Raw genomic sequence first — 16225 nt, forward strand, 5'->3', positions numbered from 1 at the left:
CCCCCCCCCCCCCCCCCCCCCGGCTTTTACAAACTTGAATATGCAGGGGGGGGGGGGGGGGGGGGGGGCATGATTTTAACAAATTCGAATCTGCACTATGTCAGCAAGCTTTCATGAAAATGGAAACTTTTCTGGCCAAGTGGTTCTTGAGAAGATCTTCAAAGATTTTCCCTATATTCTTGTATGTAAAACTATTGTGGCCCCATCATACTCCCGGGGGTCATGGTTTTATCATGTGCACTATGTCAGGAAGCTCTCATGTAAATTTCAACTCCTCTGGCCCAGCAGTTTTTGAGAATAAGATTTTTAAATGACCCCATCCTATTCTTTTGCATTTTTGTGATTATCTCCCATAAGACATGGGCATGGCCCTTCATTTGAACAAACCTGAAAGTCCCTCACCCAAGGATGTCTTTTATCAAGTTTGGTTGAAATATAAGGTGTATCTTCTGAGTAACCTTGACCTATTCAAAATGACCTTGGTCCAAAAGTCTCCTGTCCAAACGAATATTTGCAATCAATTATCAGAAAGTAATAAGAGTTTAGGAGATGGCAACTTTTATTACATCAAAAAGACCATGGCCCTCAAGTCCTTGTCTCAAGGAACAATTGTGATTAATTACATCGTATATCAATTTCTGATGAAAGGTTTGGGAGATAAGAGCTCGGACAGACAGATGGATGGACAGACAGAAGGATGCACAAACATGAGGATGACTATATCCTCCTCCGAAATTTTTCAGAGAGTATAAAAATTTGGACTATGTTAAAAATGGAGTAATTAAAATCTATACTGAAGTCATTAAGTCAAAACAATAGATATATTAACATACGCTTTTTGTCTATTTTTCATTTATTTCAGGAGATTTGAATGCAGAACTGATTACAGCTTACTCTCGATACATTGAAATTCAGGAGGCCAACCTTTTTCTTTCTATACAACCAAAGTTCAAAATAAACAAAATCCAATGTTGCAAAAACTATTTTCAACACACTGTGATAGTGGCGCGTTGTTTGAAATTATGTATAAAGTACTGGAGTTAATGAATCACAAAATCCTTCACTATTTCATATTCCGACATGCTCTCTTTAAAAAATTCTTTTTTATTGCATTTTCTAATTTGTATTTTGTGTCCAACGACAAAGTTTTTATGTTTTGTGGGATGGCCATTTCAATTTATCTGATAATATAAAGCACAGAAAATGAGAGATTGCGTCTAGTAATTTAGTTTTATTTCAATATAAGTAAGTGATTTCAATATAAGTGGAGCAAGCTGTATGTTCTGTTGCTAAACATAACTTTCTCTTATATTAATACCAGATTACTTCATCAACTCTGTGCATACTGCACAACTCCATAACTAAGTGTATATAATACTGAATAACAAATGAAAGTCAAATGCTTTGTTGTGTATAAACATCACTTAATTTATTTGGTCATAACAAAAATGACCACACATCCACATTTTGTTTCAAGATGGTCATTTCTCCCTTTTAGAATTTTTTTTATATATTTGAAAAGTATGATACAAATCTGCCACTATTTTATCCAAATACTAACATGATAACTTACTTTTCATTGATGTTCTCAACCACTCGATAAGCTGTTTGCAATTAATGAATTCCTCCAGACTCTTGGTCTCTTCCTCTCCTATTCCCTTCAAGATGTCACACGCAACTATCAAGGAGGTGTTAAACGCATTCATTTTGGAATCCAAGCCCGTTCCTTGCACCTAGAAAAAACATTGTACAGGGTACATTAAATCATGTATATGATTGTATGCATGCATTCACTATTACATGCATGTACAATTTAGAAAGCAGAGAAGATTTTTAAACAATGAAGACGGATGGACAGACGCCGGACAAATTGTGATCAGAAAAGCTCAATTGTGTTTTCAGCTCCTGTGACCTAAACATAAGTAAGGTATAAAAGCGTTGATCCATGTAACAACTAAAATCATAATAATCACCATTTTCACGATCATCTCAATGGGTTCAAAATTGCCCTTTAAGTCATATTCTCTGACAACTCTCAGAATGACGTTGGCACCATTGACACACTGCTCTAGTTCTCGGTGCTGATGGACTTGACGTAATCGTTCTTGAATCCAATCCCTCTTGCCTACAGCTAAGTATTCTAACTGCTCTTCCAAGTTATCAATTGACACATATCTGAAGTGATCCTGAAATTCCTTGAAAGTAATGTCTCCTTTAGCAATACGCTTGCTAAGTCTGATCCAGGCTGGGTGTACAGACTGCCAAACGTTTTCCATAACTTCATCAACAGTCAGAGGACTTCCTTTTTTGGTCTCTTCCAACCTTCCTTGTTTAGTCCACATATTCAAAAATAGAGATCCCTGGGATACCCTATCAATTAGAAGAGAAAAGGTTGACCAGTCAATTACAAGCTAGTTTTGTAGGACACATTTAGGGTGAAAGGAATGAAGTTCATTCAACACATTGAAAGCAGAGCATCAATCCAAGTCGATTGATGTCTTTTGAGGGATTATTAGAGTCTAATAGTGTTCAGATGTTCATTCGATCAATCTGAAATTTAAATATTCCAATAATGATTTCATAAATTATACACAAATAGGAATTGATACACTTTTTATCTTTTTATCCACTTTTTGGCACTCTGTCTTTTTCCTAAAATAGCTCTTTCAAAGTTTAATGTTATTTCGTATTTCAAAAAATTCAGTTGAGCATCACTAAAGAGACATTATTTGTCGAAATGCGCATCTGGTGCATCAAAATTGGTACCGTACAAGTTTTACATTATGACCCTGGGTCGAGGCCTCTGCTGGTGGACTGGTAGTCCCCGAGGGTCTCTACAGCCAAGTAGCTAAAGTACTTCGTTACTAGTTTGAAAATACGGATGTATATTAAATTGCTGTGATAAATTTTAGAAATTCATTTCAAAATTAAGGATTATCTCCCTCATGCATGGTTCTTATCCTTAGACGAATTTGACTCCACTTTTTGGCACTCTGTTTTTTCCCTAAAACAGCTCTTTCAAAGTTTAATGTTATTTCGGATTTCAAAAATTTAGGTTGAGCATCACTGAAGAGACATTATTTGCCGAAATGCCCATCTAGTGCATCAAAATTGGTACCGTAAAATTTTAACATACAGGTACATTAAATTGTATATGACTTAATTTTCCTTACTAACAAATAAATTGCATTTTTCCAGAGCAAGAGAACTCTGTTGCATTGTGCATTGTTGCAGAGCAATTTCACCCCCCCCCCCCCACCCCCTCTTATTTGAAAAGAATTCTTGGGGAATAAACAACAAAAATCAAACAGCCAAACATAATGCATACATTATATGCCTTTGTATCATAGTCATGTATTCACAAGTTAATATGCATTTTCTTGATGTGATTTAGTGTGGTCTTGAAAAGAGTCTTTTTCATTAATTTCCTGTATAGTTTCATATCAATATATGATCTACTATGGCTCCACCCTACCTTGTTGGCCCCTGAATTAAACAAACTTGAATTTGCTCTACTGCAAGATCCTTGCATATAAATATGACTACACCATGGCCCTGCTCTTCTTGAGAAGAAGATTTTCAAAGATGTTAACTATACATGTATATTCACATACAAGAGGTCCACAGGCCATTATTGGTCACTTGAGTATCAGGCAACGAAATTAAGGGGAAATACTCGCTAAATGCGAGTTAAAAATTGAATTTACGAGTAAAAAATCACAAGTGATCGCAACTTTTTGCGAGTGAAAAAACCCCAATCTTTTTCCTCGGTTTATTGGTTGTACTTTGAAGTTTACAATAATTTTGTCTTAATGTGCATAGAAACGCTTTACAGAATGAATATACAAGTATTGAAAAAGTAAACGTGGATCGAATAAATAACTAAGACCAAGGTCATCTCAGTCAGTGATGTCGAAGATGGCCTACTTCATACACACTTCGGACGTCTCAGAGACGTCTGATTTAAATAGCAAGCATATTGATCTCGTTCATGTCTACATGAAACAACACATGACAGTGTTAGTGTCACCGTTTCACGCGGTGTCCTCCTGTACTCTATAGTCAAACACTTCGAGTTCGCGGGGTTTTCTTTTCAACTAGAATTTTGTTAGATGAAATTTCCAAAAGTTTTGAACATATAGTTTGAAGTGGCGCAAACAGTCTTCAAGATTTCAATCCACATGATGCTGTAAATAGGTGGTAGATCTCTGGACAGCTAGTACGCCGCACAAGTGTACCCTATGACCCGCACCATGTATGTTGTCTGATAATTCATTGAATTTTAAATGAAAGAATTCGCAATGTTATTTTTGTTATTGCACTTTAAAGGAGATTTTGAAAGATTTTCCCAAAATTTTGATAAAGAGACATGCTTGTTTTCTTAAATTCATGTTAAACAGTAATCGATTGAAAAATGCTAGTAAAAGCTCAATTTTGCTAGTTGGAAAATAATCCACTAGCTAAAATTTGCTAGTGGTGCAAAAAATTAATTTCGACCCCTGAGTATTAGTTAAAAGTTTCACTAGCCCCAAGGGCTATGGAATCTAGAAAAAAATCCTGTTCTGAATAGTTAATCTTCATTCCAATACTCAGCAAAAGTACACATAAAAAACAAGATGTGTTCTTAAACTTAAATGGCCTTGAAAGTGCCTGTACTGATGAAAGGTTTTACTTAATATATGCAATATCAACACAATATGACTAATTTGGACCCGTCCCAGATTCAAAACCTTAGGGTTGTGAAATTCACAAATTTGGTACACCCTTTTTTGCTTTTCCTAAATTAATACTATAACAGCAGACTTAAGGAAGTCTTTCAAATGATAAAGACAATAATTACTATCGTAATTTCGACTCCACCCTGGAACCAAACCCTTACCCATAGGATCATAAAATTTACAATATCATGAAAATTTACAATTTTGGAAGAGGCCTTCTTGCACTTCTGCATTTAGATTTTCTTACACATGTGCAGTTGTAGAGTTTGAAAATAGGTCAGTTTTTAGCAGTTTTTGCTTTGCCCTTCAGGACCCTGGGGCACAGGAATCCTGAAATTTACAATTATGTCCCCCTTGTCCCCAAGATACTTTATATCAAAATAATTGGAATATGGTAGTTATCAAGAAGTTAAAAATGTTCAACAGATGACCTAATAAAACTTTGACCCCTATTGTGGACCCCCCCCCCCCCCCCCCCCCCCCTCTGATGGTTGTGATTTGAACATATTTCAATCTGAACTACCTGGAGATGATTGCATACATGGCCCTGTTGTTATTGAGAAGATCTTTACTATGTCAGGAAGCATTCATATAAATTTCAACTTTTCTGGTACAGTGGATCTTATAAAGATCTTTTATTGACCCCGTACTGTTTTTATTATCTCCCCTTTGGAGGGAACTTGGCCCTTCATTTGTACAACCTTGAATCCTCTTCACCCAAGGATGATTTTGTATCAAGTTAGATTGAAATTGGCCCAGTGGTTTTTGAGAAGGTTCTGGAGAAGAAGTCAAAAATGTTAAAAGTTTATGGGCAGACAGATGGGACTGACGCTGGACAAAAAGTGATCAGAATAGCTCACAATATGCACATCTACAAATGGCAATGAAGCGTTGTACAAAGTTTCAAATCTATCCGATAACCCATATAGGAGGAGAAGCGTTCACAAGATTTTGAGACATACAGACGGACAGAAAGTACAAAAACAATGCCTTCCCCTGGAAGAGGGGAGACATACCCCGGTAATTCTTGAAACGTTCTCATAACATGTTTATGAACTGTCCTTAATTTCATTCATTGTACCAGAACTGTTCATGAAACATAAAATTACAGGAAATTACCAGAATTATTCAAGAACACCTCTGTTCTTGACCAATTTTAAAAGAACCTTGAGCTCTTCACCTATTCTAGTGTATTTCATATCATGATCCTCGTGGTTTTGTATTCATGAACTATCCTTTATTTGTTCATGCATTTTAACAGAACTGTTCATGAAACATTCAATGATCGTGAGACAAGAATTTAACATTTCGGGATATTACCAGAATTATTCAAGTTTGTTCTTGACAAGTTCAAGAACTTTAGTTCTTCCTCGATTCTTGTTAATTTTTAAAAATTCCATGATCTTGAACATCTTGAGTGCGCGTTTGACAAAAGAACTTACGACTTATGACTTTTCCAGTTTATTGTATGATCATTCACTCTAAATGCAGAATGATTTTTTTTTAAAATGCTGAAAATTAAGCCTCAGAAAACTTTTACTTCATTCATTTAAAGCAATAACTGTAATACAATTTAAAGCTTGGGACTTTCCCGCAAGTTGTTTTGTAAAACATACCACAGGTGCAGTTCCTGAAATGTTCATTTTTCGTCAAATTTATAATAATAATAATGATTGGTTTTATATAGCGCTTTTTCCAGCGTATGCTGCTCAAAGCGCTTTACAATACATTATTACCCTGGCAGACCTTATATCAATCTAGAACTTTCTCAGCTTCCTGGGAAGCATACAGTTCAAGCTGCCGTTACAGGCGCTAGAGCACTAACATTCTCACAATATCTTTCACTGTCTATAGCCAGGTACCTCTTTTACACTTGGGTGGAGTGAGGAAATTCATGTAAAGTGCCTTTCCCAAGGACACAACGTCGGCCCTGCCGTGGCCAGGACTCGAACCCACGACCTTTCAGTTAAGAGTCTGACAGCCTAACCACTAGGCCATCGACGCCACATATTTAACACCTTGGCCCATATTTAAAGATTTTCCCTATATATTTACATGTAAAACTTTGATGTCTATCGTGGACCCAACCTACTCCCAAAGACCATGTTTACAAACTTGAATCTACACTATGTCAGGAAGCTTTTATGTAAATTTGTACTTTCCTGGCCCAGTGATTCTTCAGAAGAATATTTTCAAAGATTTTACCTATATATTTGCATATAAAGCTTTGATCCCCATCTGTGGCTCCAGCCTACCCCCAGGGGTCATGGTTTTAACAAATTTGAATCTGCATTATGAAAGGTGAAGATAATGAACAATGATCAACATCATAACTCCTATAAAGCAATACAAAATAGATAGTTGGGCAAACACGGACCCCTGAACATACCAGAGGTGGGATCAGGTGCCTAGAAAGAGTAAGCATCCCCTGTTGACCGGTCACACCCGCCGTGAGCCCGGTATCCTGATCAGGTAAACGGAGTTATCCACAGTCAAAATCAGTGTGCCAAGAACGGCCTAACAATCGGTATGAAACATGTCAGACAGCATTTGACCCAATGTTAGGTTGTATAAACAGATAATTGTCATCTTAAAAGAGTTTTGCTATACAGGCCACAAGTTATCTACGTATTTTTCAGAGTTTTTCATGTTGCTATATATGTATTGACTCTGCAAAGATCAGTATTTTTCAAAGACAATCTGGCACTTGTCAGACGAAATTACAATTTTCCACGGTCCAGACGAACTAGATAATTACAACGACCATAGAATTTGCGAAATGCTGACTTCAATTGAGACTGTTGAAACCCCTGTACCATTAACTTACCGCTCACATCCTGATCAGGTAAACAGAGTTTACAGCAGCAGCAGGAAGCTGTCATGTAAATTTCAGCACTTCTGACCCAGTGGTTCTTGAAGAAGAACATTTTTGAATGACCCCACCCTATTTTTGCATTTTTGTGACTATCTCCCCTTTGAAGGGGACATGACCCTTCATTTGAACAAACTTGAAAGCCCTTCACCTAAGATGCTTTTTACCAAGTTTGGTTGAAATTGGTGCTGTGGTTCTGGAGAAGAAGTCGAAAATTTAAAAAGTTAACAAATGGACAAACAGACAGATGGACAACAGGTGATCAAGGCAAGCTCGCTTGAGCTTTCGGGTCAGATGAGCTAAAAAGTTACAGGTGAGGTACAGTTTAAGAATGATCAGGAAGAAAAGTTCAAGAACAAATCATGAATAGTTCTGAATAATTCAAAAACTGTTCTGATAGGTTTTGCTGGGGTACTTACCAACATTTACATGTAACATACTACCACCCAGCTTAAAATAATTAGCTACCACTGATTCAATAGTTACGAACCAATAACAGAGAATGACATAATAAATTTATTCATGTCTGACTGAACAAAGCACAACATGGCCAGGTTTGTATGAATTTGTTGTGAACTATGCATATATGATATAATAATTCTACCAAAGGTTTCTAGACAATAGCAGGCAGTCCCTAGACCATACAGCATTGGAAATCTCCAATAAATTCACCCATTTTAAAATAACATCATTTAAAGTAAACTGTTTTCACAACACTAAAGTTGTACACTGTCAGATATATGACTAAATATTACTTCAATTCAACAATAGAAAAAACAATTGGGTCAAATAAAATTAAAATTACAGCTATGTTTAAGTAAAATGTGGATGATTGACTCATGTAACCTATAGAAATGATTATGTTCTGTCATATATAACAAGAGGTACTGTGAGCAATGCTCACTAAGAATATCATCCGCTTACCCCAATCTTCCAAAGGGTTTGTTAATAGGTATAAATTACCTCTTTCCTGAGTGTAAACTATGGTATGACTTTGTAAAAGAAAATGGAAGATATAGTCCGAACACAAATCCATGGCATAAACCTATAATTTTGACCTTGAGATCAAAGGTCAAGGTCATAAAGAGGTCATGAATGTACATGATACATAGTCTCATGGTGATACACCCATGTCTTCTGGTATGACTATGTCAAAACCCTATAATCAATTTTCACCTTGAGGTCAAAGCTCAAGGTCATATAGAGGTCATGAAGGTACCCGACACATCGTCTCATGGTGATACACTCATGTGTCAAATATGGTATGCCTATGTCAAAGAACAAAGAAGTCATGGCCCTGACACGAATCCATTGTAAAAACCTTTAATTTTGACCTTGAGGTCAAGGTCATATGGAGGTCATGAAGGTACATGACACATCGTCTCATGGTGATACACTCATGTGTCAAATATGGTATGCCTATGTCAAAGAACAAAGAAGTTATGGCCCGGACACGAATCCATTGTAAAAAAAACCCTTTAATTTTGACCTTGAGGTCAAGGTCATATAGAGGTCATGAAGGTACTCGACACATCATCTCATGGTGATCCACCTGTGTGCCAAATATGGTGTGCCTAAGTCAAACAAGTTATGGCCCGGACACAAATCTGCACAGACGGACAGACGGACAGAGTGATTCCTATATACCCCCTTGAACTTCGTTCGGGGGGTATAACAAGTGTATGTATACATGTATCTTACTTACCGTTTCAGATCTTGCAACACTGCCTGCATGTCAGGAGACATCTTGAAGGCTATCACCACTGGATCATAAGCCTCCAGGTCAGACACTTTCTCAATGATAGCTGGTTTGCAGACTTCACACAACATTTTGTCATCTAGATGTGACAACTTTTCCATCTGCCTATCAATGTCTGCCAGGTCCACTGGAATATATGTAGACTAGTGCCTGGCATCAATCTGAATGCAGCCATAGACCTCTATTTAAGCTATGCAACAGCTTGAATAGTGGTATGGCTTTAGTCAAATTTGCCTGGCATTTACTTGATCTCAAAATTAATAATGAGTCACAGGAAATCTAAAATGCAGTTTAAGAAACAAGAAGCCCATGGAGGTTATAATCACAAGAACAAAGAACAAACAAAAGCCCCAATAATGGCCAATTCCAAAGATGGCCAATGTCACAAAGACAAATATCTTGTTACCAGTAGAAAGATCTTGTCACAAAGAATACTTATGTGAAATATCAAAACTCTAGCACTTACTGTTCAAAAGTTATTAGCAAGGTTAAAGTTTTCAAAAAGTAGGTCAAACTCCAAGGTCAAGGTTACAGAGTCAAAAATGTTGGTACCCACGAAAAGGTCTTGTCACAAGGAATACTCATGTTAATTATCAAAGCTGTAGCACTTACTGCTCAAAAGTTACAAGCAAGGTTAAAGTTTTCAAAAAGTAGGTCAAACTCCAAGGTCAAGGTCACAGAGTCAAAAAACATTGGTACCCATGGAACAGTTTTGTCATAAGGAATAGTCATGTGAAATATCCAAGCTCTAGCTCTTACTGATCAAAAGTTATTAGCAAGGTGAAAGTTTCGGACAGAATGACAGAATTACAGAATGACAGACAGGGCAAAAACAATATGCCCCCGATCTTCGATCTCTGGGGCATAAAAACTTATGATAATATATTAACCTGGGAAGTGCTGACACATGTGAACCAGGACACCAACATATGTTTGAATTTCTTGAAATTTCCTGATTTCTTTACATCTTAAAACCAATGTTTCTCTCACAAGGGTTTGATCCAAGTCTTCCTTCTTTTCACTCTTCCAAATAACACTGTTTGTGCGCAAAAAAGAGTCCACGTATTCATTTATCATTTCAATGTCTCCGATGCACATTGTCCCTGTAAGCAGTTTGTTCAGCATCTCCTTCAGTAATGTTGCTGCTTGAGTGAAATGGATCTGACAATCACCAGTCAAAACATTCGATTTCTTATTTTGATCTGTAATACAGAAAACATTTCCATCACTATGTGTGTATTGTAAATTTTGTTTGTGAAACATCATTGAGAAAAGCATTTGCTAACATTCATAAGTGAGATTACAAATGTACAAGTCATCCATGTGTAAACTAGAACTGTCCTAGCGGGACTAATAATACCCACCCACCCTTCGCGCAGGGGCAGATTAGATGGTGGGAAATAGTGAATTTGTGCTCATTGAAGAATAAACACATCCTTTTAATTGATGTAAATGCAAGAATATATATTCTGCATTAGAGTATCACTCAGAATATTGATTCTTAAATGACCCCACCCTATTTTTGCATTTCTGTGATAATCTTTCCATTGAAGGGGACATGGCCCTTTATTCAAACAAACTTGAATCCCCTTCACCCAAGAATGATTCATAATAAGTTGATTGAAAATGGTCCACTGGTTGTGGAGAAGATTTTTAAAATTTGTTAGTGTATTTTTACTACTTTGTTATTATCTCCCCTTGAAGAAGGGCATTGCCTTTCATTTGACCATGACCAAAGTTGAATCCCCTTCACCCAATGATAATTTGTGCCAAGTGGTTCTGCAAAAGAAGATGAAAACGTGAAAAGTTTAAGACAATGACACCAGAAAACAGAAAGGTGCTCACTTGCGCCTTCAGCTCAGGTGAGCTAAAAAGAATTTTCACATATTGAATAAAATGATGACATGGTTTCATGCCAGAGAGAGGAACCATCAATGCCATATTCATCATACAAACTCATCACAGCCAACAATCCCCTATACTTGGCTTTCGTTGAACTAGGTACAAAGGAAAGTTATCTGGTGGACGATGCATAACTTAGGTGTTAAAGAATGCAGATCATATACTCTAATGCAAGAAGTCATGTTTGTGTAGGAGATGGCTACAGTGATGAATTTAATGTCAATGTTGGTGTTAATCAAGGATCTGTTTTGAGTCCGTTGCTGTTTATCATTGTGCTGAAAGCGCCATCACTCCATTTTCGGACAGGCTGTCTATGGGAGCTCCAATATGCTGATGACCTAGCAGTTGTTCACATTTCCATTGAGTTGCTGATTGAAATAGTGGCCAAGTGGTAGAAGAGCTTGGAGGTGAAAGGACTCAAGGTGAACATAGGTAAAACCCAATTGATGATTTCTGGTTTGAATAGGGAATAGCTGAGAAATTCTATAAAGTACCCCTGTGCGGTATGTCTAAGAGGTACAGGCAGGAATTCCATCTTCTGTATCAGCTGCTCAAAATGGGTCCATAAGAAATGTAGTGGAATCTATGATCCACTTAAACCTGACCCAAAATTCAAGTGACCGCACTGTCATGGACTCGCTCGACCTATTGATGGAAGCCTATGACAGAGGTAAAACTTAGTGATATGAGAGGCTTGAAATTGTATCAGTATCTGCTTGGAACAAATTCAGGGAGCTTCTTCCAATCCACACTAATAAACATCTGGCAATCACAACCCAACCTACATTAGACCTGTGTGGCTATATGGGCATGCAGTAACAGCTTCCACTCAAAGGCAACTGATATGCAACAACAAAGTGTCTGCTGTGTCCGTTTTGCAGCTGCTTCGTGTCTGCTTGCTCTAGCAGATGAAGAGCAGACACAGAAACTAAACTTTGTGTTTCAAATTGGGGTTTCTGTAAGATTTGTTTCTGGCCGAGACTGTGTCATTCAACTACAAGGGAATATACATCCAAAATATGATACTACTTATTATGTAGATGTATATAAGTATGTGATGAACTTACAAAGCATTTCAAGAAAATGAACAAAAGGTTTCCATGACAATGTGAACTTCAGAATTGGTCTTGGATTTGATTCTGACAGGTGATGTTTCTCCCAAGATCTTTCAAAAAGGCGTGACAACATGCTGCCATATCTTGTTGCTCCTGGACCACTCATAATCCTGTCTTCACATATGTATCCTTTCTCAAGTGCCTGTAAATCATTTTTTAAAAACCACTGTATTCATGATCAAATTTCAATGATAAAGCAATTTTAAAAATGATTAAATTAACTTAGCATGACAACATGTAATGATCAAGGCTACACAGTGTGCACATTGGTAGCAATGCTCTAAATTTGACTAGTCACAGAAGCCTAGTGGCTATAGGGCACTCACTTCAAAACCTTGATTTCAGCACCATGTCAAACCTAATATATAAGGCATCTTCAGCTACTTCTAGATTCATATACCTATTTTCAACCAATCACAATATCCTAATGGTGAGAGTTCTTCCTTTGTCACTCAGAAACCAGCTGAGTGTTAAATTCTCAATCCTGGCACAGACATTTAACTGTTACTTCTTCAATTAACATTAAAAGTGAGAGTCATGGGTCTTTTGAACATGACCTTATACAAAAACAAAAGTCCTGTGTGTTGGCACAACAAAGAACCCTCATTGCTAGTTATAATCTGATATCAGTGTAAGTCAAAATTTGTGATATTTCACCTGAAGCTGGTGACATATCTTTATGAGTGAAACATTTTCAAACTAGACACAAGACAACAAATTAACAAAACATCTGTCATGACAAATACTTCAACTATAGGTTCTGAATGAACAATGGAAGAACAGTTTAAAATTGTGAGAATGAACACTCAAATGAAAACAAATAGTTGATATATGAGAAAAGAACAGTTTGAATGGAATGCTTTACCCTGGTATCAGAAAGACATTCATAAGGTGTATGTAATAGAATGCTGATAGGTAGGTAATATTTCATGTAACTATAAGCAAGATTGATTTCAATTGGTGGGGAGAAGGCATGCACATAAAGAACTTTTTCCAAAGTGGAAGCTATTAACTTTAACCATCTTCACAAATGGTTTGAAATCCATTTTCAAAGTTAAAAGGTTTTAACTTCTAACACACTGAACCTGAAATGCATAGTTTCCAAGAATTTCTTGCACAGTTGAATTGAATTCTTCTGCTCCACTGCAATATATTTCCACCAAGTCTTCTTTTGTTGATGATGTCTAGAAATACAATGTACATAAATTACATGAGGATGCTTGCACATGATTTTAACAATTGATTACACTTAGTAGTTACCACATGTTAAAGGCCATGGCATGTATTTTTTTTAAACCACCCTCCAGTCAGCTGGAAAAACAAACACACATAGAAAAAGAGGCATATATGGCCCACCACAAAGCTCAGAAATAAGGACTTATATAGGTTAAGGTCTTTAAATCCAAACTGTGGCCCCACCTTGGGAATAGTAGTCTGTAATGGCTTCATGTATTCATGATTCCTAAATAGATGAAGGCAAAATTTACCTTTCTATCAAGAGTCAACAGCAAATTTTTTTTCAATTCACTCAGTAGAGCATTTCTCACTGCAGTTCCATCAGAAAGTTCAATTGATAAAACTCGATCCCATACCTAAAAGAAATAAAAACTAGACATTTAAAAACAAACTTAAAATTTGTTTCTATGCATACATGAAACATATATGAAAGAACTGAATTGTTTTTCACTGCCTATACCTTCTGGTAAATTTTTAAGTTATCATTTTTTATGTCAATATATAGATATGTAACGTACAATTCAGGTAAAAATCACTCATTTCATTATAGAAATACCCCCCCCCCCCCCCCCCCCCGTTAAACACAGTCTTTTTCACAATTATCATAAATAATCAATTACTAATGAATTATACTTTGCATTTAAAAAAATTTCATTATATAGCGAAATCGCAAAGCTTTTGAAAATATACGAGTTGAAAATATAGGCCAGAATCCAGAGTTTGTGTGCGTAGTTCTTTATTTTCTATATACCTCCTATTTGCTGCGTATACACAAATACCATGTCTCTGTTTATCAGACAATTTGTAAATAAATATTAAAGATATATTGATCAAGTCAATTAATATACATATATAAATAATATCAATTAAGATTTTTTTTGTTGATAGCCAAATTTTCATTAAAAGTTTTTGGTATTCAGTAATTGTATGCTCACTTAGATACTGTCAGTAAGATAGTATAATACGTAAGTGTTAATTTGTCTCTAAATGTACTCTCCTTTGCACCTGTGTAACTAGCAAAGAGGCCATCATGGTAATTCTACAATTCGCGTATACGTGCAGGTATCAAGTTAATGTTAAATTACTCATATGAACATGCATGCATGGTCCTCGTAGAGACCCTGAAGCATGCTACTACTCCTCCAAAGTGTTTCGTTTCGTTCTGTGTAAACCGTTCACCGTTTCGTGCAAACCGTCCACTGCAGACCGTTCACTGTTTTGTGCAGACCGTTCAGCGTTCCGTGCAAATCGTTTCGTGCAAGAATCGTTCCGTGCATGATCAAGCCACGCCCATAGAAACGTGCAGATCATTGAAACCACGCCCTTAGAAACATACAGACCGTGCAAGTCATTTCGGCATGGGATGTACGTAGGACAGGTAAACATTGTTGGGAATTTATTTCAAAATGTCTATAAGAAAATCCAATGCCACTTTCTCACCCTTGGTAGTTTCTAGCAAGTGCAGATCGAGACATGTATAATATCTCTGCCTTCGTTATTTTTTTTTTTTTTTTATTTTTTATTTTTTTTTTTTTTTTTTTTTTTTTTTTTTGATATATAGGAATTTAATAATTCATTTGCCTTGTTACATTTGTATGATCAAGTTTCCCTTTTTAAATGAAAAATATTTTCATCAAAATCATTTATTGGAACTCTCTGCATAATGCAAAGACTGACCTGTGATTAACTTGTATATTCTACGCAAATTCCAAGGCCCCCCCCCCCCCCTTTTTTTTTTTTTTTTTTTTTTTTTTTTTTTTTTTTACATCGTACAAAAGGTGTGAAAATCGGCGGGGGGGGGGGGGGGGGGGGGGGGGGGCACGGCAATTGAAATATGACAAAAGAGGTGTTTATATCTTTTGTCTCTCAAAACTGAATGTTAGAGTTTTCCATAGGTTTAAGATTGAGGCAAATGCAACAATTTAATTAAAATTGGATGTTAGATCCGCTCCAATATCGCATTATTTATTTTATCTTCATTTATATGATTTATTTCTCAATTTATTTCAATCATATTTTGATTGTTTCTTTTGGTTTTGTATCTTCCTTTCTTATCCAAGATGACAGGTTCTTATCGACTGGCTAATTCTATGTTTAGATGCACCCCCCCTCCCACCCGAGAATATGTTCCAGTCTTACGAGAATTTTTTAAATCATTGTATCTGTTGTCATACACGTATGTAAAAATGTATAGGTTTATTCAAGATCTGTCTTTGAAAAGAGGCCTGGAAATACAAATTACACACGTGTTTTAACGACACTCAGATGAATGTACAAAATAGCGATACAGACGCGACTTTTCCAATGAATTTAATAGAGCAATGAATAAATAAAGTTAAATAATAAATATTCCATGACGATACAATTTATGCATGTTTTTCCTTTATTTCCGAAGTTAAAAAATATCCATTTCCTTTTATTCCAATATGTTCGTAAGTCATTAAACTATTCCTTGTTTAAACTAACCCCATGATAAAAAAAATAATGCCGGGAAAAAAAATCAAAGCATGCAGGTCATGTCTAGCGTTTCGTGCAGACTGTTCACAACCCTCTCCCCGCCCAAAAATATTTCAATCTTTCCCGACGAGAAGTTTCTTTAAATCATTTTATCTGTTTTCATACA

The 16225-nt window shown here is 36.3% G+C and overlaps 1 protein-coding gene across 6 annotated transcripts in view; it reads right to left on the reverse strand.

The window, feature by feature from the left end:
* Positions 1 to 16225, reverse strand: part of LOC125675154 (E3 ubiquitin-protein ligase rnf213-alpha-like) — a 140527-nt gene that overhangs the window by 108641 nt on the left and 15661 nt on the right. For all 6 annotated transcript variants that reach the window (XR_008800997.1, XR_008800998.1, XM_056158179.1 and 3 more), the window contains exons 5-11: positions 13854 to 13958; positions 13452 to 13550; positions 12319 to 12508; positions 10240 to 10551; positions 9296 to 9476; positions 1974 to 2370; positions 1574 to 1733 (exon numbers count right to left, since the gene is read on the reverse strand). Coding sequence is in view for 4 of the 6 variants with exons in the window: in XM_056158179.1 (XP_056014154.1) it covers positions 1574 to 1733; positions 1974 to 2370; positions 9296 to 9476; positions 10240 to 10551; positions 12319 to 12508; positions 13452 to 13550; positions 13854 to 13958 (1444 nt within the window). In the remaining 2 variants the exon portion in view is untranslated. The remainder of the gene's footprint in view (positions 1 to 1573; positions 1734 to 1973; positions 2371 to 9295; positions 9477 to 10239; positions 10552 to 12318; positions 12509 to 13451; positions 13551 to 13853; positions 13959 to 16225) is intronic.

The sequence above is a fragment of the Ostrea edulis genome, chromosome 3 (genome assembly GCF_947568905.1).
Source record: "Ostrea edulis chromosome 3, xbOstEdul1.1, whole genome shotgun sequence".
Taxonomy (NCBI): Eukaryota; Metazoa; Mollusca; class Bivalvia; order Ostreida; family Ostreidae; genus Ostrea; species Ostrea edulis.